Source organism: Aythya fuligula, chromosome 6, assembly GCF_009819795.1.
Source record: "Aythya fuligula isolate bAytFul2 chromosome 6, bAytFul2.pri, whole genome shotgun sequence".
NCBI classification, from domain to species: domain Eukaryota; kingdom Metazoa; phylum Chordata; class Aves; order Anseriformes; family Anatidae; genus Aythya; species Aythya fuligula.
In genome coordinates, this window is record NC_045564.1 from 381,970 (window position 1) to 404,826 (window position 22,857).

A 22,857-nucleotide genomic window follows, 5' to 3' on the forward strand; every position below is an offset into this window, starting at 1 on the left:
ACAACATTGCTATACCACACACCCTGCAGCATCTAATCTGAACTTCAAGATGGCACAGTGTGCACTTGTGAACACAGAGGGCTTCTGAGGATCAGTGAGATGAGGGTTGAGGTACGAGCTGAACACATTCAGGTAGGTGAGAGAATGGGAAGATTGAGAGAAAATTAAGTAGTCTATGGGTTTTAAAGCAGGCTCTAGGCTTTTGAAGAGCTGTGGATGAGGATGAAACTTTCTCTTTGCTCAGGTTATAACACCAACCTTATTGCTCACAGGCCTCTTCTCAGCAGTCCTGGCTATCAGGGGAGGTCCCAGTCAATTGGCAGCTAGCAAACATGATGCCCATCTACAAGGGCCAGGGGGCAGACCCGGGGAACTATAGGCCTGTCAGTTTGACCTCAGTGCCAGGGAAGCTCATGAAGCAGATTATCTTGAGAGTCATCATGCAGCACTTGCAGGGCAAGCAGGCGATCAGGCCCAGTCAGAATGGGTTTATGAAAGGCAGGTCCTGCTTGACAAACCTGATCTTCTATGATAAAGTGACACGCTGGGTGGATGAGGGAAAGGCTGTGGATGTGGTCTACCTTGACTTCAGCAAGGCTTTTGACACCGTCTCCCACAACATTCTCCTCAAGAAACTGTCTGCTCTTGGCTTGGACTGGCGCACGCTTCGTTGGGTTAGAAACTGGCTGGATAGCCGGGCCCAAAGAGTTGTGGTGAATGGAGTGTGTCGATCTGCTTGAGGGTAGGAAGGCTCTGCAGGAGGATCTGGATAGGCTGCACTGATGGGCTGAGGCCAAGTGTATGAAGTTCAACAAGGCCAAGTGCTGGGTCCTGCACTGGGGGCGCAATAACCCCAAGCAGAGCTACAGGCTGGGAGATGAGTGGTTGGAAAGCTGCCAGGCGGAGAAGGACCTGGGAGTGATGGTTGATAGTTGGTTGAACATGAGCCAGCAGTGTGCTCAGGTGGCCAAGAAGGCCAACAGCTTCCTGGCTTGCATAGGAAGCAGTGTGGCCAGCACGGCTAGGGAAGTGATTGTCCCCCTGTACTCAGCTCTGGTGAGGCCGCACCTCGAGTACTGTGCTCAGTTTTGGGCCCCTCACTACAAGAAGGACATCGAGGTGCTTGAGCAACTCAAGAGAAGGGCGACCAAGCTGGTGAGGGGTCTGGAGAACAAGTCTTACGAGGAACAGCTAAGGGAGCTGGGCTTGTTCAGCATGAAGAAAACGAGACTCATGGGCGACCTTATTGCTCTCTATAGGTACCTTAAAGGAGGCTGTAGTGAGATAGGGATTGGTCTATTCTCCCATGTGCCTGGTGACAGGACGAGGGGGAATGGGCTTAAGTTGCGCCAAGGAGTTTTACGTTGGATGTTAGGAAGAACTTCTTTACTGAGAGGGTTCTGAGGCATTGGAACAGGCTGCCCAGGGAAGTGGTGGAGTCACCATCCCTGGAGGTCTTTAAAAGACATTTAGATGTAGAACTTAGGGATATGGTTTAGTGGTGGACTGTTTAGTATTAGGTCAGAGGTTGGACTCTGTGATCTTGTGATCTCTTCCAACCTAGATGATTCTGTGATCTTTGCTCCTGGCATCCAGGGATCTGCAGTTCCCTTATATTGCACCTGAAACAGGCTCAAGACACTGTCTTATATTTTGTAAGATGGACAGGTGTGTCAAGATTTTCTTTCAAAATAACATACAAAATTAACGATCTATCTGCATGGCCTCCAAAACTAAAAAAGACTGAGACAGTAGAATCTACTTTAGAAAGCTCTGAAATCCACCTTTGCAAGCTTCGCAAAAATATGAGAATGAAGCAAGTATCTGTAAAGGACAAAGGGGCAAGAAGGGGGAATTACGCATCTCGTTTCATGAAATTCCCTCCATTTTCATGAGATCCACCTGCTTCTACCCTAGCTGAGTATTTGTGGAAATTCCAAACCGCTGGAGGCAGCAAGAAGCAAACAAGCAGTCTCCTCTCCTGGTGCTGCAGCTATGCAGCCAAGTAGCTACCCTGAGACCAGAGCTGCTTGCTTAGATCCTCCTAGGCCCTCTAGAAATATGGGCAAGGCTTGGTAGCCTCAGCAGAAATGCTGCTCTTTGAAGGTACCTGAAAAAAACACTGGGCCCCAGGAAACCTAAACTTTTGACAGAACATTTTTTTTGTGCACTAAACAAGGTTATGGACTGGATCATGTGACCGACAGGTAAACAAAATATTAGAACAAACTGCAAGAAGATTTGAAAATCTGCTCTTTAGGGGCATAAGGTCTACAAAAAGTCAGCTGGCAGACACATGGTGGTGGTTTTATCGTGCCAGGCAGCTAAACACCACAACTGCTCTCTCACTCCCCCTCCTTAGATGAGGAGGGGAAGAAGTAAAGTAAAGAACAACTCACAGGTTGAGATAAAGATAACTTAATTAAAGTGAAATAATAATAATAATAATTAAGGAAAGATTATTATTAACAATTTAACTAAAGGGAAAAAAGGGAAAGGGAAAAGGGAAGGGGAAAAGGAAATAAGGGAGGAAAACAAACAAAACAAGTAACGGCTATGTGGAAGTGCAGAGAAAAGAAATTACTCTCTACTTGCCACAAATGAGCGATGCTTGACCATGTCGTTGAAGCAGGGCCTCAACGCACATCGCTGGTGTTCGGGAGGAGGCCCAACGTTTTCACGAGAGCCCATCCCTCCCTTCTTCCAGTTTCCACCTTTTATTGCTGAGTGTGACATCATATGGTATGGAACATCCCTTTGGTTGGTTTAGGTCAGCTGCCCTGGTGATGTTTCTCTTCTCACTTTTTTGCCCACCCCCCTAGGAGGGTTAGAGAGAGTCCTGATGCTGCACAAGCACTGCTCAGCAGCAGACACAACACTGGTGGGATACCACTGCTGTTCTAGCTACAAGTGCAGAGCACAGCACTGTATGGGCTACTGCAGGGAAAGATAACATCCCAGCCAGACCCAGTACACATGTAGACAGAAAGCTAATGAGGACTGCCTGGAAATGCAGAGAGAAGCAGCACAGGAACTCTGCTCAGTAGTGTAAAGCAATAGCAGTCCTGGCTTTTCCAGGCATCTGCCATACAATAACTATCATGTCACTAACAAAGGCAGCTCTGCATCTAGTGCCACTGAATCTGGACTACAGGAAAAATAAACTATTATCTTTCCAGTTTACCAAGTAGGAATCCCAGTAAGGGGATGCCTATGTTCACTCAGCTCTCCAACTATGAGCACTGGCAGTATTGCTCATCATCCAGCACTGAGTTATCACAGGTACAAATATGTTCTTTTAAATGAGTCCTTCCCCCATTTAACCACTGCTTTACTTTGATTTCAAATTAGAGAACAATTGAAAGTTGGCTTTATCTTCCCCAAACATTTATCACATGCCTCCTAGTTGTCCTCTTGTCCAAGTCCATTACCAGCATTATGTCAATGTTTTGCCCCCAGTATGCTGAAGCTCTCAAGTGCTTTTTGTTCACTGTGTATGCTGGTTTTCATGTTCTTTATAAAGCATTCGACATACTAAAGTGTTTAAGATGCAAAGAGTAGAGGTGGCTAGTCTTTGTTTGTCCAGTTCTGCGCAGTGTTAATTAAAGCTGGCCCCTACTACTACAGGGTACTTTCCGCTTGTGGTTGGAAGCAGACTGTATGGGCAAGTAGGAGCTGTTTCTTTTCAATATGTGAAAATGATTTGCTGGCAAGAGATGCTATGAGGAACTGTGGCTCCTTTTGTACTTTACACATTTCTCTTGGATTTCATGGGGCTCTCTTTTTATCCCTAAGATCATTACTCAGCCTCTGTAGAAAAGTGAGAACACAATTACAGCACATGGGTTTCAACCTTGGCAACAAATACCTCAAATGCACTAGTGAATAGGGAATTCACTTAGCTTTACTGACCTTCCCCTGCATCTTAAACCGTGTTTAGAATTCTCCTTTTCCTGCCCTACATATGTGACATGGCTACATTCTGACAGATTTTGCATCCAAGCAAAATATTGCAATACTGGAGCAGTTTATGTTTTCATTCACACAGAGGTATGCCCGATAGCCATGCCCCACAGCTAGATATAATAAGAAACACTGGCTCAGGCAGAACTGTTAGTACTGTTCCTCATAGCTTTCAGGTGCACACGGTAGTCCAGGAAAGAGTGCCCCTTCAGGTTGCTCTGCCCAGCTCTCTCTTAGCCTTGGGGAAAGTAATGCCATAGCAGGCTCTGCAAGAACAGGGTGTGAAGAGGATGCTAGGTCACAGCAGAAGCACATACACACACGATACTGCAGAAGATTTCTCAGAGAATGGGGCACCTGTCCAGTCTAGCCCATGGTCTGTAAAAATGTTCTGATATCTTCTGGCACAAGAAGCAGTGCATTAAAAGCAAGTCATTATCACTTCTGGGCATACAGAGAGAATTACTCCAGTTGGCAGCTCTTGAAAGGCTCTTCAAGAAAGAGAAAGAGCCCACTGCAGTATTTTTAAACAAAATGTCTCCCTGGGATTGTTTTTTTGGCTCTATTTCTTTAAAAAGAAAAATTGGGAAGCAAGCATCGCATTATTTTTTTTTTCCAACTAGTTACAGCACATGTGCTCCATACCACTCCTTTTTTAGATTGCGGAAAGGTAGTATGCACTGTTTTGCCAAGTAGGTGACTTTTTAAACAGCAGCACAACACTGACTGTGTGTGTTCACAAGTAATTTCCTTCTACTGGTCCCGTCAAACTGCAAAATACTGAGACAGAGACAAGAACTTCCACTGGCAACTGTCACTCAACAGTTTCTGCTGCTAAAAGGAGAATTTTTTGAGGCTCTCTGCTGAAGTTTTCAGGATGTCTTGGGCCACATGTAGTATTCATTTATCTCCATATTAATACTTCCATGTGATACCTGAGGGTAGGTGGAAGACTTGTCATCTTTGCAATTCTTTACCATCTGTGACTGGCAAAACAATGTCAATGTTAAAAAATGAAGACTCAATAGACAATCTAAAAATATTACTGACTCCTGAAATACAGGAGTCAGTACTAAATGCAAAAATGTCACAAAAAGGGGCTTTTATCCTACTGTCAAAATGAAGAAAACCAAAAACAAGCCCAAGAGCGACAACAAAAGGCAGTGTGCATTTCAGCATTCAGCTGCAACACAAGACTAAAGCTTGACTGCACAGCTTCACTGAAACTCCTCAGGTGGTTGGTGACAGCTGTAACAGGAACTAGTTACATTCCCATCCAGTTTGCAGTATTGAGCCCATTCAAGTAACCCCTGCAGTTCTGAGCACAGAAAGCGCTTAGTTGCTGTTGTACATTGATCTGTTATACATGCCAACCAGCCCACACTTCAGCAGTAACTGGGGGTTGCAGGTTTCCCCAAGAACTCGGGAGAAGCTTTAAAATCACTACCACAAAAGAGACCAGATATCATTGCCATGCTGGCACCCCTCCCTAGCCTCTAACAACCCTTTGTTTACTCCACTGCCTTCTTGGAAGAACAGTTAACTGAATTTCTTCATTTCCGTTGACAGATAGGTTGATTGTGCCACAGTAAAACTCCCATGCTCAAGGAAGGGGATAAAAATGCAAGAGACTGAGAGGTCACTTAATTACCTTATTCTCCCACTACCATTAGTGATGCTTTGTTCAACTTTTAAGTAACGAAGTTGCTTTGTAAATAACACAAACAAAACCTTCCAGCCCAGGAATACAATGCATTGACCATATGAGGTCTGAAGATATAGTATCATTGACTCTGGTGATTACTACTCAAATGCAGTGAATTTACAATAGCTGGCAGAGAGTTTTTTTTATTAATTAAGCAGCAGAGACAGCTCTTCACATCTTTTTCAGAGATTGTGTCACCAGATCATATTAAACATCCTAGAACTGTTTTTAATTTTACCAAAGGTGTTAAGTTACACCTTTTGCTGTTCAAACCAAATTTTTTCTTTATAAATTCAAAGAAAAACTTCAATATTAGACTAAAGAGCTGTAGAAGGCAACATAGCCCAGATGCAGATTTCCATAAACATGTCTTGACATTATTCTCTCCTTGTTGTATGTAATGTCATGCTATGTGCACAAAATGGCTTTGTGAGGCCTGACTCTTTGGAGCACAGATCCATTACATTCTAGAGCTTCTGGTATACTCTACTCCAGCAATTTAGACACTAAAGTTGGTAGGAGAAAGAATTAAGTGAAGTATATTCAAAAAATTTTCAGGCTATTTTTCATCATTTTAAGTCTATTTGGATTTACACACACTTTTGAGGTCATTCCCCACCTCCCCTGCCATTAACCTCTCCTATTAAGTAACGTTTTAACTAATGTTTTAGTACAAGGCAATATATTTCAGTATTTTTCAGGCTAAAACATGAACTTTTACAAAATAAACAATTTCAGTTCTGAATACAATAATATAGCCTCTCCCCATGCATTCTTAAATCAGGATAGAGTACGACAAGCCTATTCCACAACCCAAGTAACTATCTTTAAAGATCTAATGAACTGTGACTGCCTGAAAACAAGATTAGACATATGACATGTTATGTTTTTAACAGGTACAGAAAAACTGAGAGCAAGTGGAAACTATACAGCAAAAGAGACCCAGCTATCAGTATACTCAGACAAAATGCCAGAGCTGCCAACATAAATAGTAAATATAAGATTTCTAAAATCCCAGGAGAATACCTCTACAAAAGAGTTTTAAAGAAGAGAAAAACTACAAAAAGTCCCACAGACAGAATTTTTGGGAAAGTTTAATTTGCTTAGCTACGCTGCCACTGAATGTGTATTAGCTCAAGATGGATCACATTGGAAAAAAATCCCACTATGTTTTTTTCCCTTCCTAAGCACTGCAGTTTTGTCTGCCTTTGTGTATGTAAACATGCACACATGAATGTATTACTGTCTGGTTGCTAAGGAGTTTCTTAATGGCATCACTTTTTTTTTTTTTTTTTTTTTTAAATGAAAACAAACACTGCAAACAGGGTTTAAAACCATCAATATCAGTGACCTGCATGAGCCCCTTATTCTCAGGTGGTGCTGGTGGATCTCAAGCTGATTTACTTACCAGCTGTGTAATTCTGCAAAAGCAGCTTTGATCTTCTTCACTGAATTATCTACTTCCTCTTTGATCATCATGCGGTATCTAGTTAGAGAAACAGTGCAACGCTGCAAATCTTTTACTGATTTCTCAATGTTTGGCCCTAAAATAGAAAACAAAAACAGCACAAAGTCAGAAAGGTGTTTTTGACTTTTCTGAATGAGGAAGAATGAATAGCTCAACATGTTTTTTGCCCACATTAAGATGAAGTCACAGAATCACAGAATTTCTAGGTTGGAAGAGACCTCAAGATCATCGAGTCCAGCCTCTGACCTAACGCTAACAGTCCCCACTAAACCATATCCCTAAGTTCTACATCTAAATGTCTTTTAAAGACCTCCAGGGATGGTGACTCCACCACTTCCCTGGGCAGCCTGTTCCAATGCCTCAGAACCCTCTCAGTAAAGAAGTTCTTCCTAACATCCAACGTAAAACTCCTTGGCGCAACTTAAGCCCATTCCCCCTCGTCCTGTCACCAGGCACATGGGAGAATAGACCAATCCCTATCTCACTACAGCCTCCTTTAAGGTACCTATAGAGAGCAATAAGGTCGCCCATGAGTCTCGTTTTCTTCATGCTGAACAAGCCCAGCTCCCTTAGCTGTTCCTCGTAAGACTTGTTCTCCAGACCCCTCACCAGCTTGGTCGCCCTTCTCTTGAGTTGCTCAAGCACCTCGATGTCCTTCTTGTAGTGAGGGGCCCAAAACTGAGCACAGTACTCGAGGTGCGGCCTCACCAGAGCTGAGTACAGGGGGACAATCACTTCCCTAGCCGTGCTGGCTACACTGCTTCCTATGCAAGCCAGGAAGCTGTTGGCCTTCTTGGCCACCTGAGCACACTGCTGGCTCATATTCAACCAACTATCAACCATCACTCCCAGGTCCTTCTCCGCCTGGCAGCTTTCCAACCACTCATCTCCCAGCCTGTAGCTCTGCTTGGGGTTATTTTGCCCCAGGTGCAGGACCCAGCACTTGGCCTTGTTGAACTTCATACACTTGGCCTCAGCCCATCAGTGCAGCCTATCCAGATCCTCCTGCAGAGCTTTCCTACCCCCGAGCAGATCGACACACGCACCTAACTTGGTGTCATCTGCAAACTTACTGAGGGTGCACTCAATGCCCTCGTCCAGATCATCGATGAAGATATTAAAGAGGACCGGCCCCAGCACCGAGCCCTGGGGGACGCCACTAGTGACCGGCCTCCAACTGGATTTGACTCCATTCACCACAACTCTTTGGGACCGGCTATCCAGCCAGTTTCTAACCCAACGAAGCGTGCGCCAATCCAAGCCAAGAGCAGACAGTTTCTTGAGGAGAATGCTGTGGGAGACGGTGTCAAAAGCCTTGCTGAAGTCAAGGTAGACCACATCCACAGCCTTTCCCTCATCCACCCAGCACGTCACTTTATCATAGAAGGAGATCAGGTTTGTCAAGCAGGACCTGCCTTTCATAAACCCATTCTGACTGGGCCTGATCGCCTGCTTGCCCTGCAAGTGCCGCGTGATGACTCTCAAGATAATCTGCTTCATGAGCTTCCCTGGTACTGAGGTCAAACTGACAGGCCTATAGTTCCCCGGGTCTGCCCTCCGGCCCTTCTTGTAGATGGGCATCACATTTGCTAGCCGCCAGTCAACTGGGACCTCCCCTGATAGCCAGGACTGCTGATAAATGATGGATAGTGGCTTGGCCAGCTCCTCTGCCAGTTCCCTCAGTACCCTCGGGTGGATCCCATCCGGCCCCATCGACTTGTGCACATCCATGTGCCGTAGCAGGTCACCAACCATTTCCTCATGGATAATGAGGGCCACGTTCTGCTCCCCATCCCCTTCCACCAGATCAGAGTACTGGGTATCCAGAGAACAACCGGTATTGCCGCTAAAGACTGAGGCAAAGAAGGCATTAAGCACCTCAGCCTTCTCCTCATCTTTTGTAACAAGGTTTCCCCCCGCATCCAGTAAAGAATGGAGATTCTCCTCAGTCCTCCGTTTTGCATTGATGTATTTGTAGAAGTCCATCAGCCCAGATTTTCCATAGTTGTTCTTCTGTGCTCTTCAATTCTTAAACATGTATGTTCATATTCATTAACCCAAATCATGTAACTGTTAAAATAGCCATGATAATTCAAATAATTTTACTCTCACTTTCCAACACATCTCTTCCTCACATTTGCTTTTTTCTTAGAGACACCAGCTTTCTGATCACCTTAGTACACAGCGACTGAACAAAGGGACTTGCTTTACCTCTTTTTTTGACTGAATCATCTGGCTTTGTTTCAGGTTGGGTTGTAGCATTGGGTGATTTAACTGAGGAAGATTTTGACTTTGGCCTGCTTAGGTTACTCTGGTGCTGAACTGTTGACCGAAGAGGCTCGTGCTGTTCTACTCCATTCATAGTCTTTGAGCTTAATTCTACAGATACTTTCTGCTGTTCATGTTCTTTGTCTGCAATAGAATATTAAGGTACAAGAAAGAGAGTTAACCAGATTCTCTAGCAGGTCTTGACTCCCTGTAGAAAAACATCACACAAAAAGCAGCAACTGAAGATGTTCAAGACAGAGAAAGATGGAATAATGGCAAGAGGTAGAACTGAATTAAATGTAATAAAACCACATATCCTCCCCTATAATTTTCTAGCACATTAGAAGGAAACACCAGCTTTTCTGCATTCCTCCTTTCTGCTCCCTGAAGTCCCTTCCATACAGCCAAGATTCTATATCTTGGAAGGACCTCATCTCACAGACTGAGATGGCATTAGCAAGCTTCAGCCTCATGTTCCTCATGGGGAAGAAAGCATAACAGGCTGTCAGCAGAGACCTGGCTGTGATCCTTCCATGCTGTGGGCTGTCTGAAAGCAACAGTGAAATGCTGACAGTAACATTAACTTGATAGGGAAGGAATGAAAACAAATATGACTGACAATGGCAAAACAAAGGAGATTACAGTACCAAAGGGACCAATGTGAGACAGGTATTCTTTGGACTCACTTCAGCATTTCAAATGGCTTTAGCAGTGTTTGATTTGCTCAAAAACTTTGAAGACACTGCTTCTGGCCTCTGAGGGATCCTGTTCACCCTTCTAGTCTATTTAGTTCTATGTATGTTTCATAATATATATAGGCTGCTTTTGTCCTTAAGCTAGCTGCAAGACCAGAATTCTAGCACAACTGAAAGCATTGTAGAATTTTTTTTTTTTTTTTTTGTATCTACACTACACAAATTCCCAGGAATTTATTTTACTTCTGAAAGGTAAACTTCCAAAATATTAAAATTTTACCTCTTTCTCTCAATTTCCCTTCCATTCTCTCTCTCTACCTCCCTAATCTTTCATTCTCTGTTCATAGAATGGTCAATTACTAGTTTTCACATATGCCTAAGAGTTTTTAAAAAAATAAAGTTATGGTAATATGTATTATCTTTGTCAACTGTAAAAACGAGAAAAAATCTGAGGCTCTTCTTGCCCTTTGTATGTATAAATCTGGATTGTGTCACACCAAAGAGAAAAAAAAAGGAAGACAACCCCAATACTACAGGAAAAGATCACAGACAGCGCGGGTATGAGTTCTTGCATTCAGGTCTGTTATGCCCTAAAAAACACTTCATGTGCACGGACAAATCAATCTAGGCATCTTTATTGATGCACGTGTCATTTAAAAAAGCACCTCTAAGAAATTTGACATGGCAGATGAATTGTATATAATTATCACATAATATGGAGGAAGAGAGCAAACAAATCTTTACATGTTGCAAAATAAGTTGTAAGAATACTTTTAATATTATGGAAATGCAGAATATTCCTGCTTACAGCATATTCTATCCAAAGTAAGTATGAGTTTTTAGCAAGGGTATGGAGTATCTCTGACCTTCCACCCAGTTCTTAGGACAAAATTCTTGGTAAGTAGTTCTGCAATTTGGTTTTTCTGTGTTACTGAGTGTTTATTTAATTGTACAGAGGTTGGCACCCCTGAAGTCCTCTGGAAGCAGCGGAGAATTCATTTCAGGACAATTCTCTATTTGGGACGTTGCCTTAAGATGAGTTTCAACAGCTGTATTGCTATCATGGAAAAAGGGATTTCAAGGAAAATTATTTTAATGCAGTCTTATGTACTGCTTAAGACACAGGAAGAAAATGCAGCAGCAATAATCTGACACTCCCTAGGTGTCAGAAGTTTGAAACGTGAAGAGCTGAAACATCATTGAGTACTGACAGCAATTAAAGAAAATATGAGATTTACAAAGTGACACTTAAAAGCAAAAGCTTTCAGAGTTTTTCACTCAGAAAAGGTTTGTTTTCATTGGTATTACTGTAATCATAACTCTGTATCTACTGGAGCCCAACAAGGAAGAACTTTGTTACTGTCCCCCAGAGCTTCAGAATCAGTATCTAGACCCTCATAGAAACACATACATACTTTGAAGCTATCAGAGTGTCTTCCCCCAACACTAAGGCCTTCCTTTCCCTCCTACGGAAAGCCAGTGGAGATCCACTGTGACTAGTCAGTTCAGGGAAGGTAAGAAAAAAACGAACAAGTCTGAAGAAGGCAATAAAGAAATTCTGTAATGTGCATCAGACCCATACAGCCTAAAAATTATTGTCCTAGATAAGGGACTTGATCACTTCTGTCATCATCTAACACTTTCTAACCCCGTATTCTTCTGTATTTATATCATAATAGTCTGCATCAGCTGGGCCTCTCTAATTACAATTTGGACCTTTTCTCTTAAAAGAAGAAAAAAACAACAAAACATTTTTTGCAAGGATACATGTTGCAAGGCCTTCTGTGCCCAGATCTACTTGTATGGCTTTAATTAATAAATACATTTTACACAAACATCTCTTTGATTTCCTTTCATTATGTTCTACTTTGTGGCAATAAAAAAAAAAAAACTATGCTATTTATGTAAATGGGCTTTTCTATTGCCAATTAAAAAGGTGTCTTGTGCCAGATGAACTAACCTGTGATTTCTGGACAGACCGGCACTGATGCTACAAATCTTGAGCCTTTGTTCTCAAGAGAAGCAGCTTCCAGTTTCTCATTGGCAGAATCGCTGCAAGAGTTGTCCTTAGAGCATCCATTCAGATGGCAGCCATATACTCCCTGGGGCTCTTGAGATGCCTTCTCAGGCCCATCATTCTTATTTTTAGGATCCTTATTGCCCTGGTGCTGTTTAGATTTGCTTCTTTTTCTCCTATTGTTCTAAAATTGAGAAATATTGCAAGAACAGACATTACACACTGCAGCTCCTATAAACTCAACATATAAATATAAACATAAAATCATCAATACGCTTAAAATGTCATGCAAGTGGCATTCAGTGTAATGCTATTTACAGCCCATTGGTGTTATATAATGCATTTTATCTGTTTAGCTGAAAATAAGAATGGCTTCAAATAAAAACTAAAGACCCAAACTGTTTTTCCTCCTCCCTCCACACAGAACAATTACAATGCAAAATAGTAACAGAGCCTGTGCTAAAATAATGCTCAAAATATTTACAGTCAACTTGCACAAACAGTTCCTAACCACAAAGGGCACATCCACTCAGTAACACAGACAATATCTGAAGGCATCTGTCTTGTCAAATTATGGTGGCTTTACCCTGCTGGGCAGCTGAGCTCCACCACAACTGCTCTCTAACTCCCCTCCTCAAAGAAAAAGCGAGAGAAAATATGATGGAAAGGGTTCAAGGGTTAAGACAAGATCACTCACCGATTATTGTCATGGACAAAACAGACTCAGCACAGGGAGATTTATACAATCTATTGCCTATCACTAGTGGATTAGAACAGTGAGAAACAAAATCAAACTAAAACCACCTTCTCCCATACAATCCCTTTCTACACTCTCCCTGAGTGGCGCAGGGAAATGGGGGCTGTGGTTAGTCCCTGATGCTTCGTCTCCGTCGTTCCTTCATAGTCTCTCTCTTGCCCTGCTCCACATGGGGTCCCTCCCACAGGATGCCATCCTATCCTGTGAGAGGTTACCACAGGCAGCAGCTTTTCAAGAGCTGTTCCCACATGGATCTGTAACACAGGGTCCATCCCCCAGGAGCAAACTGCTCCAGCATGGGCCCCTCATGGGCAGCAGCTCTCCCCAGGCCCCCTGCTCCTGCATAGGCTCCTCTCCACGGGCTGCAGCTCCGGCCTGGGGCCTGCTCCTGCGGGGGCTCTCCATAGGCCGCAGCCTCCTGCTCCACAGGGGGCTCCTCCACAGGCTGCAGCGTGGAGACCCTGCTCCATGTGGGACCCATAGGCTGCAGGGGGACAGCCTGCTTCACCAGGGGCCTCTCCACAGGCTGCAGGGGAACTTCAGCTCTGGCACCTGGAGCACCTCCTGCTTTCCTTCTGCACTGACCTTGGTGTCTGCAAGGCTGTTTCTCACTCTCCTACCTACTGTTGTGCAGCAGTCCTCCCCTGCCCTTTCTTAAATCTGCTCACAGAAGCCCAACCAGCATCGCTCACTGGCTCAGCTCTGGCCAGCAGCATGTTCCCATGTTCCTTTTGGAGCCATCTGGAGTTGGCTCTGATCTGATGTGGGGCAGCTGCTGGGCTCTGCTCACAGAGGCCACCCCTGCAGTCACCCTGCTACCAAGCCCTTGCCATGTAAACCAAATAAAGAAGTATAATGTGACCAGAGGACAGGTTAGCCACTGATACTGTGGTTCTCCAAAGTGGTGCCTCCAGGACTGCAACTCACAGGGCAGCCTCCCGGCACAGCTCAGAATGTATATCCTAAACATATACTTAAAGTATCTGACTTGAGAGCTTCCCTAATATGTGACCTCTAATTGATGACTACTATGCATATATTATTCTTACATCCAGCAGAAAAACCTCTAGCATTAAGTGGCTGTTACTCTGCAGGATACAATAGCATATTAGAAGTGGTTGTGGTGCACATGAGCCGTTTTAGGATTCATTCTGTACTTGTCTAGAGCCTGGCTTCCACAAACACATGCTGTCCAAGAAACTCGCTCTGAACACTGAGCAAGAGAGACAGCAACAGATGAACAAGATTAAAAATAATGCACACATTTGGTTTCAAGTATTCCGAATACAAGCATGGATGAAGTCATCTATGTCATCTGTGTTAGCAAAGGCAGACAAAATAAAACTACTACATTTAGCTACAGATGGCTGATAAGTAGTCCAAATGTTTTGCTTCTCAAGAGCAAGATCTTACCTTCTTTTTCCCTGTCATATTCCATTCTTTTAGAACCTGAGTTGCACTGCCTAGGGAAAGAAAAGATAAAACATTTCAACAAAAGCTCTGCTATGAAAAAGCATCAATGTGTTCAGGAACAATTTCTAGCCTCCTTCCTGGGCAGCATTTCCATGTGTTGCAAGTTTTCTCACGTTGGGAGAATAAAATGAGAACTGCTGCCTCTCCTTTTTACTTACCAGTTTTAGCTGATTACACTATGCATAGTGGACAGGCCACTTAACACTACTGCTTTTTATGCTCTTCATTTCACAAAGTAATTAAGTGGGTGCCTAACTTGAAGCACTAGCATAAGCTTCAGGAAAAAAAAAAACAAACACACCAATGCTCAAATTTCTTGCCTAAAAGGAAGACATCTCAGTAAACTTGTATAACACTAGGTAAACACCAGTATATTTTCTTGAACACATCTACAAAGGAGCTGAACAGAACTTCTGCTTACGCCCATTTAGGTAAATACTAACATGACAAATAAAACATTTTAACTGCTTTTTTTTTTTTTTAAACTCAAATTTCACATAAAGATACAAAACGCATAACAAAAACAGCACCTGCATGCCACTCCAGATTCAAAGCAAGATAAGCTCTGATCTCAGAAAACTGAATTTGAACATTTCTTGATTCAGCCTGCAGCAATTCTGAGAGTGATATTAAATGGATGTAGCTCAGCCTTTGCACTCAGCATAGCTGTCCCCATGTTTTTCACTGTACGTAGCAACAGGTTCTCTGTGATTGTAAAATAGTTTCATCTTAGCAATTTTCATCACTCATGTGAAAATACATTTGAAGCGCTATTTATATTTAGTATATTCACAGTGGCTGCTGAATGGACACACTTTTCTGTTGCCATTTCACTCAGTGCTTAAACAACTCTGGATTTTGTCTTTGAAATAAGGGTGCACTGTTTCCAGATGGTGACAAATATTGGCTGTTGTCAAATACTCATTTGCAAAGACTTCTAAACTCAAGGCACAAGGATGATCAACTAAATTACATTTAAACAAAGACAGTCTGAACTCAGGTTATACTACCTTGCACTTTTTTTAATACTTTTTTTTTTTTTTTTCTAAAAAAAACTCTTGCAAGGCTTGGTTTTTATTTTTATTTTTTCCTTGTAGCAGAGGATATGTGGCTAGAAAAGCACTTCCCCTCAATACCCTTAAGTTATTTGATATTGCTGAATGAGAGAAATACTTTTTCACTTTTGATTTGCACTGAGGTACCAGTACCTTTTGTCTTGAAACAAAAATGCACTGTCTCTCTTTGCTGGAAAACTTCAAATAGTTTGGGAAACATCTGAAGTGTTGGAACAAGAGCCTCTGGGACACACATGCAACTCTGGGATTCTGTAATGCTTTAAGTTTTTTTTTTTTTTTTTTTTTTTTTTTTTTTTTTTTTTTTTTTTACTAAAAATAAAGGAAGTTCTGCTGGCATTTGAGGAGGGCATTGGAATAGCAGACACCATGAGACTTCTCACACACTTATGGGAGGCAACACAAGGTTTGAAGTCATTGGGAACAACTCAAAGACCACAAATAAGCAACAGTAACGTAAGACAATTAACTGAATGAAAGGAACTTAATGAATTAACCATGTAGCAACTCTCCACTACTTTCCTCAGGATATATATTACAGGAAAATAAAGTTACTGTTAAATGCATCACATTTTTCCTTTGCACTTTTGTCCACCTGCACACTCTGATTTCAATAAACCTTTCAGAATATGTCTATGCACTACCTGAATCAAGAAGCACCATATAGATCCGGTGCATTTGTGAATAGTCCAGTTTGCCTGCACCTGATTTCTGCATATCTTTGTGATTCCAAGTACACGATGTTTTTGACTGCTACATTTCAGTAAATTAATCCAAACCAAAATCAAAACTACTCTGAATTAAAATAGATAAGCAATTTGGTGAAATACCCATAATGATTCTGTAAGTTTCAGCATCACCAAGCTATATGTGCAGCCTCAGGGTCCACTTGCTTTTTAAGATATACTGGGCTTCTGAGACTACTGAACTTCTAGTACTTTTTAAGCCTCCCTCAGACACAAGAATTTCAAGAGGATTTCCTCCTGTTATGTTATAATTCCTGCAAAAAGTTTCTTACAGGCTGCAGGGAATGTTCAAAATCCTTGCCCTTACATATTTATCAGTAAAGTGTTATTTAAATACAAGTGACCCTTTACAAGAGACAGTTTTATGGTGCAAAACGCAAAAGCCAGATACAGATTTAGAGCATCTCAAATGTGCAATGGAGACTTGGTTCAGCCATTACAAATATTGAGGCTATTTGCAAAATTCAGGTTGAGGTTTGAATGTTAACGTATGCATCAAGTTCAGAGGTTTAGGGATCCAGTAATCTGATTCAGAACCCTCCCCAATTTGTATTAGTAGTCTATCTTCAGCAGTGAATCATATTCCAACATATTCACTTTAAAGAGCATTAGCTTTCACACAGAACAAAGAAGGTTGGCAACAAGAATGGCACCCAAAAATGGCAATTTCAGAGAGAAAGATAAACATCCAGGTCGCACTCATATTGTGAAGAAACAAAGATGCAGTCAGAGAGATCAACTACAAAAAAAAAAAAAAGTTTTCTGGCAAGGTCACAGTCATCTGAATTTCAACAGAACAAAACAGATTTTGACCCACTACAGACAATGAACACTTTAGCATGCAGTTATGTCTCATGCCTTAGTGAAAAAAGTACACTATACTCACCATCCATAAAAGCCTGAACAGCCTTGTCTACATTGTTATCAAACTGTTGTAACACCAAAACTATTTCATTGTTGCTTTTGTTTGGAACAATTGATCGGATTGCATTGATCTGGAAGGAAAAAAGGGAAGACAGTAATATGCAGGTTTATCACTATCATGTAGAAAACACTGTAACCGTGCAAATGCACGCTTATATAAATACTTACGATATCCAACAATACTGTTTTATACTGATATGTTCTCCATATCCAGCCCATGCAATTAAAGGAAACAATTTTAAGAGACCAAACAGACAACTGGTACCCAGTAAGCCTGAAGCTAAATCCCTCAGTCACAGCTGGAGAAATCATTTAACTAAACTGACATAATTTGGCCTTAGGTTTCTTTCTCAAATGTTCTATTCTGCTGTCATGCTACTTAACAAATCATATCACCTATGAAATCTTAGGGTATGTAACTACTTTAAGGCTGTTGTAAGGCCTTGCTACATTGACATTTCAACATGACTCATGCTTTTTTTTTTTTTTTTTTAAACATTTGGAAAGTAGTGATATACATGAAAAAAGTCACAGGCTAAAAGGAAGCAGCATTATTTGTAAAAAGTTCTAGTATCTTGTCAGCATAATATTGGTCTGCTGTTCCATGTACATGTGACCAGGAAGCTTGTGCATCAGAATTCTGAAAAAAGGACAAACACTTCCTTGAGAAAACTGTATTGATCATCTGTTATATCCACAGATGATTCTGACACACTATACTTCAATTTCACAATGTTTCCTACTGTTGTATGGTTTTTGCTACTTTTTTTTTTACACCAAATGGTCATTCAACCCACCACATTTTAAATACAACATTACTGATGGAATCATGTTGATGGCTTACTTTCTCATGCAATCTACCTGAAAATAAAGATACATGAAACTTAATGATTACATTGTTTTAATACCAGACAAGTTTTAGCAGGTAGTACCAGAAAAACGAAAACAAAAAAAGACTTGATTAAATGTAACTAGCAAAACTAACAAAATACTGATTGTAGTTTGAAAACAACATGAGAATTAGTGTCTAAACCAGTAGAGTTGCTCCCAATCAGTTTTCTAAGCTCTTCAAACTCTCCAGCACCTATTTACTATTAAGACCTTGTTGCACTGCAAATGTTTAATCGGCACCTTTCATTGCCTCTTGGAATACATCCTTGTGTACTTTGTTTAGCGCATCACTTTGTCATTTTGCTAATTTCTGTTTATGAAACACTGATTGGCTATTCACCATACTGTGAAATTTAATTGTGAAAACAAACACATGAAGATAGCTCTGTTGCATATAATGGAACTACGCTGGCTTACACAATTAGAAGCATTCACATTACCTTGACCCAGCTGTCCAGTTAAATCCTGAGGTAAGAACAGTCTACATGCCCTTTATCGTGTCTCTAGCAGTGGATTCAGACCACTTACATGTAAGTGCTCCAATTTATGACCAAAGCCTTATTTTGCTGTTTTAGGTCAAGTCCATTCCTCAGCCACTGTATTTCCTGTACACCAACGTAAGCCATGACTCATTTAAAGTTCTGTTAGCACACAGTGACTGAGGGCTCTTATGATACCTGCCGGATTTAGCTTCAGCACAACAGAAGGCTGATGCTTGCTTCAGCTCAAGCCACATGGGATCAGGTAATCTCTTTCATTATGTAAAGAAGGCCAATCTCTGACTTCAGCAGACAAATTTCATGTTTCTACTTAATACAATTTACTCTGCTCCTGTCCACCATCCTGTAACTCATCTCTTTGCAGCTTCCCATTTACAATTGGGAACAATTTTAGGTTGGATCTTAGGAAGAACTTCTTTACCGAAAGGGTTGTTAGACATTGGAACAGGCTGCCCAGGGAAGTGGTGGAGTCACCATCCCTGGAAGTCTTTAAAAGACGTTTAGATGTAGAGCTTAGGGATATGGTTTAGTGGGGACTGTTAGTGCTAGGTCAGAGGTTGGACTCGATGATCTTGAGGTCTCTTCCAACCTAGAAATTCTGTGATTCTGTGATTCTGTAATTCCCACAATACATTTCAAGTAGCAAGTTTAACCTTGGCCAACTCAGGCCACAGCCATTATTTACAGAGTACCAAAATTAGCAGCTAGGATGCAGTACAGGAGTCAAATTGCTTGTCTCCTTTTCCAAGGATCCTTTCCAAAGGCCCATCTAATCCTACGTCTACTGCTCCCACCCTATGGCTGAGCAAGGTTTGCCCACAAGCCAGGCTCCCAACCCAAGCGTTAGATGCCTTGGAGCTTCTAGTTAACAAATACTGTGTTGGAAGTTAAGACAGGCTGGGTGAGTATAGCCCCTCATACACTGCAGGCATTCTAGGTGAAAATTACATGAAATGAACAGGATGTGCAGAGAAATCCCCCAAAAATGAGTTTTATTCATTCCCTGATTGTGGGCACAGACATGCTATTTAATGATAAGGCTGCAACAAGCATGAACTGAGCTGGCTCCATGACAACAAGAACTGTCAAACACACCACGGGGCTGGAGCAGGCCACAAACTGCAGTCCACTTTATATTCAAGCTGGTAGTTACCAAATATTTCCACCACATGGACTGTATCTTATTCTCACAAAAACCTCCCTTCTTCTTTCATAATCATGTGGATCTTCTCTCTACCCACACAGAATTGTAGAATCTTTGCGGCAACTGCTCAAATGCAAAATAGTAAAAGGAAATATTTAGTGTATTCTAACTGTCTAAACATAAGCATGGAAATTTCACGTCTTCTAGGTCATCCTGTACTATGAAAGGTCTGAAAGTCTCAAGAAGCATCTGGAAACTACAAACTAAGGCGAAGACCACAGGATGGACCAGGCAACTTGCCATACAGTGCAAACTTCTTAGAGGCATTAAGAAGAACATCTGTTGGGTGGAGAACATCATGGCACAAGAACTCAACCAGACAGATTATGTTTTAGACTACAGAATCCACTGAAGTCTTTCTGTTTGCATTGTATGGTCTTTGACTGTTAAGACACTTTTGATTAATAGAGTTAAAAGCTAAACTGTGCTTCATCTCAGTAGTATGACTAAGTACAAAAAGGGTATGGAAATGTCCTATTTGTGGAGATAACCCCAAAAAGGCAAAATGATGCTCTTAGGGAAGAACATTCACCAATGCAGAGAAAAAAGACTGTGCACATGACCAACACTGTGGACATAGTCCTGTTTCAGTTGGACTAAATTCACTTTAGGGGATGTTTATGTACTGCAGAGCTCAATGGTTTTACTGCCAAAAAACAACAGCCTTTGTTGTCACAGAATACATACATTTATCTTTTCTTTAGAAAATAAAAACTTAAATCTTATGAGAAGCTTCCTCAGCAAATGAGTATCAGGTTGCAAAGCATTCAGAACTTCAGAAATTCTAAACCAGAATTTGATTAACACATTGTTAATCTGTTTCCCTTGTGCACTTATGTTACTGATAGCCAGGATCCCCACTCAATCACTAGCATTTCTGCTTTCCAGATTTCTGCAGTGACTTACTGAGGATAAGATAAATGAAATAATACAGGTTGGAAATTCTAGTTACAACATTAAGAAAAAAAATACATACATACACTGCTCTGTTCAGAAACAACAAAAACACATAAAACCAGAATTCTAACAGCAGAGAAATCCTAAAAGGTTTTGCTGTGAAATTAAATTGTCTTAAAAACTTTCAAGAACAAAATGAAATAAAGTTGCCATATCTTTTTTTTATTATTTTATTTTTATTTTCCCAGAATTTCAAAAACAGGCAGATGTGTGTGTGTGTCAAACATCAGGTTTTCAACATATGCATTGACTAGTTTTCAGCCAAAAACAAACTGGAATTGTTGTATACATACAATGGAGAAAGTCAAATGACAAATGGCTAAAAGTAACAAATTCTGACCTGAAAGTGCATCTAAGAAAAAGACAAAGACATGCTGAGGCAGACAAGGCCATATGACAGCCTTAACCAAGAAACGCAAACATTCTGATATTCTATCTTTTAGTCCTTTTATTTCAGCTTCAAAATAAACGTAGCTTTCTATTTTTGAAGCCAAGGTCTGTTTATACATGCAAAACATTTCCCATATACTTCTGGAAAGGTGCATGAAAACGAAACACAATAAAACACCGAAGGGAGAGGTGGACAACCTTCCTGACAGCATAAGCCTAATGCAAATGCACCTACACAGCTGAAAGTCATAAGAAAACCATCATAGGCTGTGATGAATGGAGGTGCAGCAAAGCTCCAAGAATGCTTGACAAATACAAGATGACAAGTGAGATACGTAGGGTAGTGCTGGATGTAAGCTGGATCTATGCAGCACAGCTATACTGGCTCACCTGCTGGTTCGGGTGACACACCTGCCCTTTTACCGGTACAGCTACACACTTCAACTGCTTACAAGTTTCTAGCTGCTTGAGAAATCTGTTACTTTTTAATCCAGGAAACTGTATAGAGTTCAGTTTTCCAAAAGGTTGAATAGGTTGTTATCCCAGGGCTGGAGATAAAACCCAACTCTCGTTCTCTAAACTTACAGTAATCAAGCTTACAAAGAACATCCATCTTTTCAACATGTAAGCAACACAGACTGTAGAACTGCAATCATCCAGTATTTCATGACTTCTCACCAATAAACAAATTCCTTTCTAAGAACATTTATCAATGCCATGAAAAAAAGTACAAGATACAAACAATCTCCTATCATGCAATGATACTATATCAATACCTAACAGTTTGCAAGAACAAACTCACAACATCAAATTTATTTCCCTGTGTATGTGAGAGAACTTTCTCTTACTTGGTGAAACCTGATCTTAGGAAGAACAACAGAGACTACAGGGAAGTCAACTACTCTAACAGTTTTGTGAATCATCACGTCTTTATATCCCGTGTAGCTTCCCAGTCAACTTGTGTCATCATTTTGGATGCCAGACAAGCATTCTGGGACATCAAGAGAATTCAGTACTGTACCTTCAGAACCAAAGATAATTGTGCTGCTAATGTCATCACTAGCTGAGATGCTGTCACAGACACCAGTTACCTTCCTGCATTTTCCTTCGGAAGTGGGAGTATAGTGAACAGAGTTGCAGACCTGATCAAAGCTTTTAATTTGCACTTCTCTTTGTTAGTTTAATGTTAAGACTTTTTTCAAAAATTAACCTTACAAAAACTACATTAAAGGCATCAGAGATCTAAAATACAAAGCCTTGTTCTTGAAAACAACTGTGTATGCTCAAGAACATGAAAAGAAGAACCCTTTGTTCTGTCTGGGCAGACATACTTTATTTTTTTGAGACTTACACGTTCTACTATACATATACATAATCTCAGTTAGGACAAATCTTTGGTTTGTCTAAAAAATATTTAGTAATAGGTTACTTCGGAGGAGCATAAGAGAGGAGAGAAGGACACTGAAATTCTAACCTCTCATGGTACCTTACACGCTTGAAGTCCTTACAAACATTTACTTCATGAGAGATCCCTGACATGTAAGGCTTAAAAAGAATTAAAGCCTGCCTGAAAGTTGTGACAACAGATCACTTAACTCTGCACCCAGAACCAAGCTAACATTTCTGTGTATTCATCCGAGTCCTTTAGGTTTCCTGTCAAGTTTCAAATGGTTCCCAGGCAACTGCAACAACATGGAATCTGTCCTTGCCTGTTTGCTGCTCTACTCCATCTGCTCCCCCTTGGCATCGTCTCAAAGGGGATGTTTCTGGTGAATAAGTAACATATCCGGGGTTCAGAGAATTTGTTTAAATATTCGTGACATAGT

At 41.2% G+C, this 22,857-nt stretch overlaps 1 protein-coding gene across 4 annotated transcripts in view; it reads right to left on the bottom strand.

The window, feature by feature from the left end:
* The window catches only part of SPATS2L (spermatogenesis associated serine rich 2 like), an 82,635-nt gene that overhangs the window by 10,908 nt on the left and 48,870 nt on the right, over positions 1–22,857 (bottom strand). For all 4 annotated transcript variants that reach the window (XM_032189870.1, XM_032189867.1, XM_032189869.1 and 1 more), the window contains 5 exons: positions 17,052–17,160; positions 14,287–14,336; positions 12,060–12,300; positions 9,348–9,548; positions 7,077–7,212 (listed from right to left, as the gene is read on the bottom strand). In XM_032189870.1, coding sequence (XP_032045761.1) covers positions 7,077–7,212; positions 9,348–9,548; positions 12,060–12,300; positions 14,287–14,336; positions 17,052–17,058 — 635 coding nt within the window. In that variant the 5' untranslated portion in view covers positions 17,059–17,160. The remainder of the gene's footprint in view (positions 1–7,076; positions 7,213–9,347; positions 9,549–12,059; positions 12,301–14,286; positions 14,337–17,051; positions 17,161–22,857) is intronic.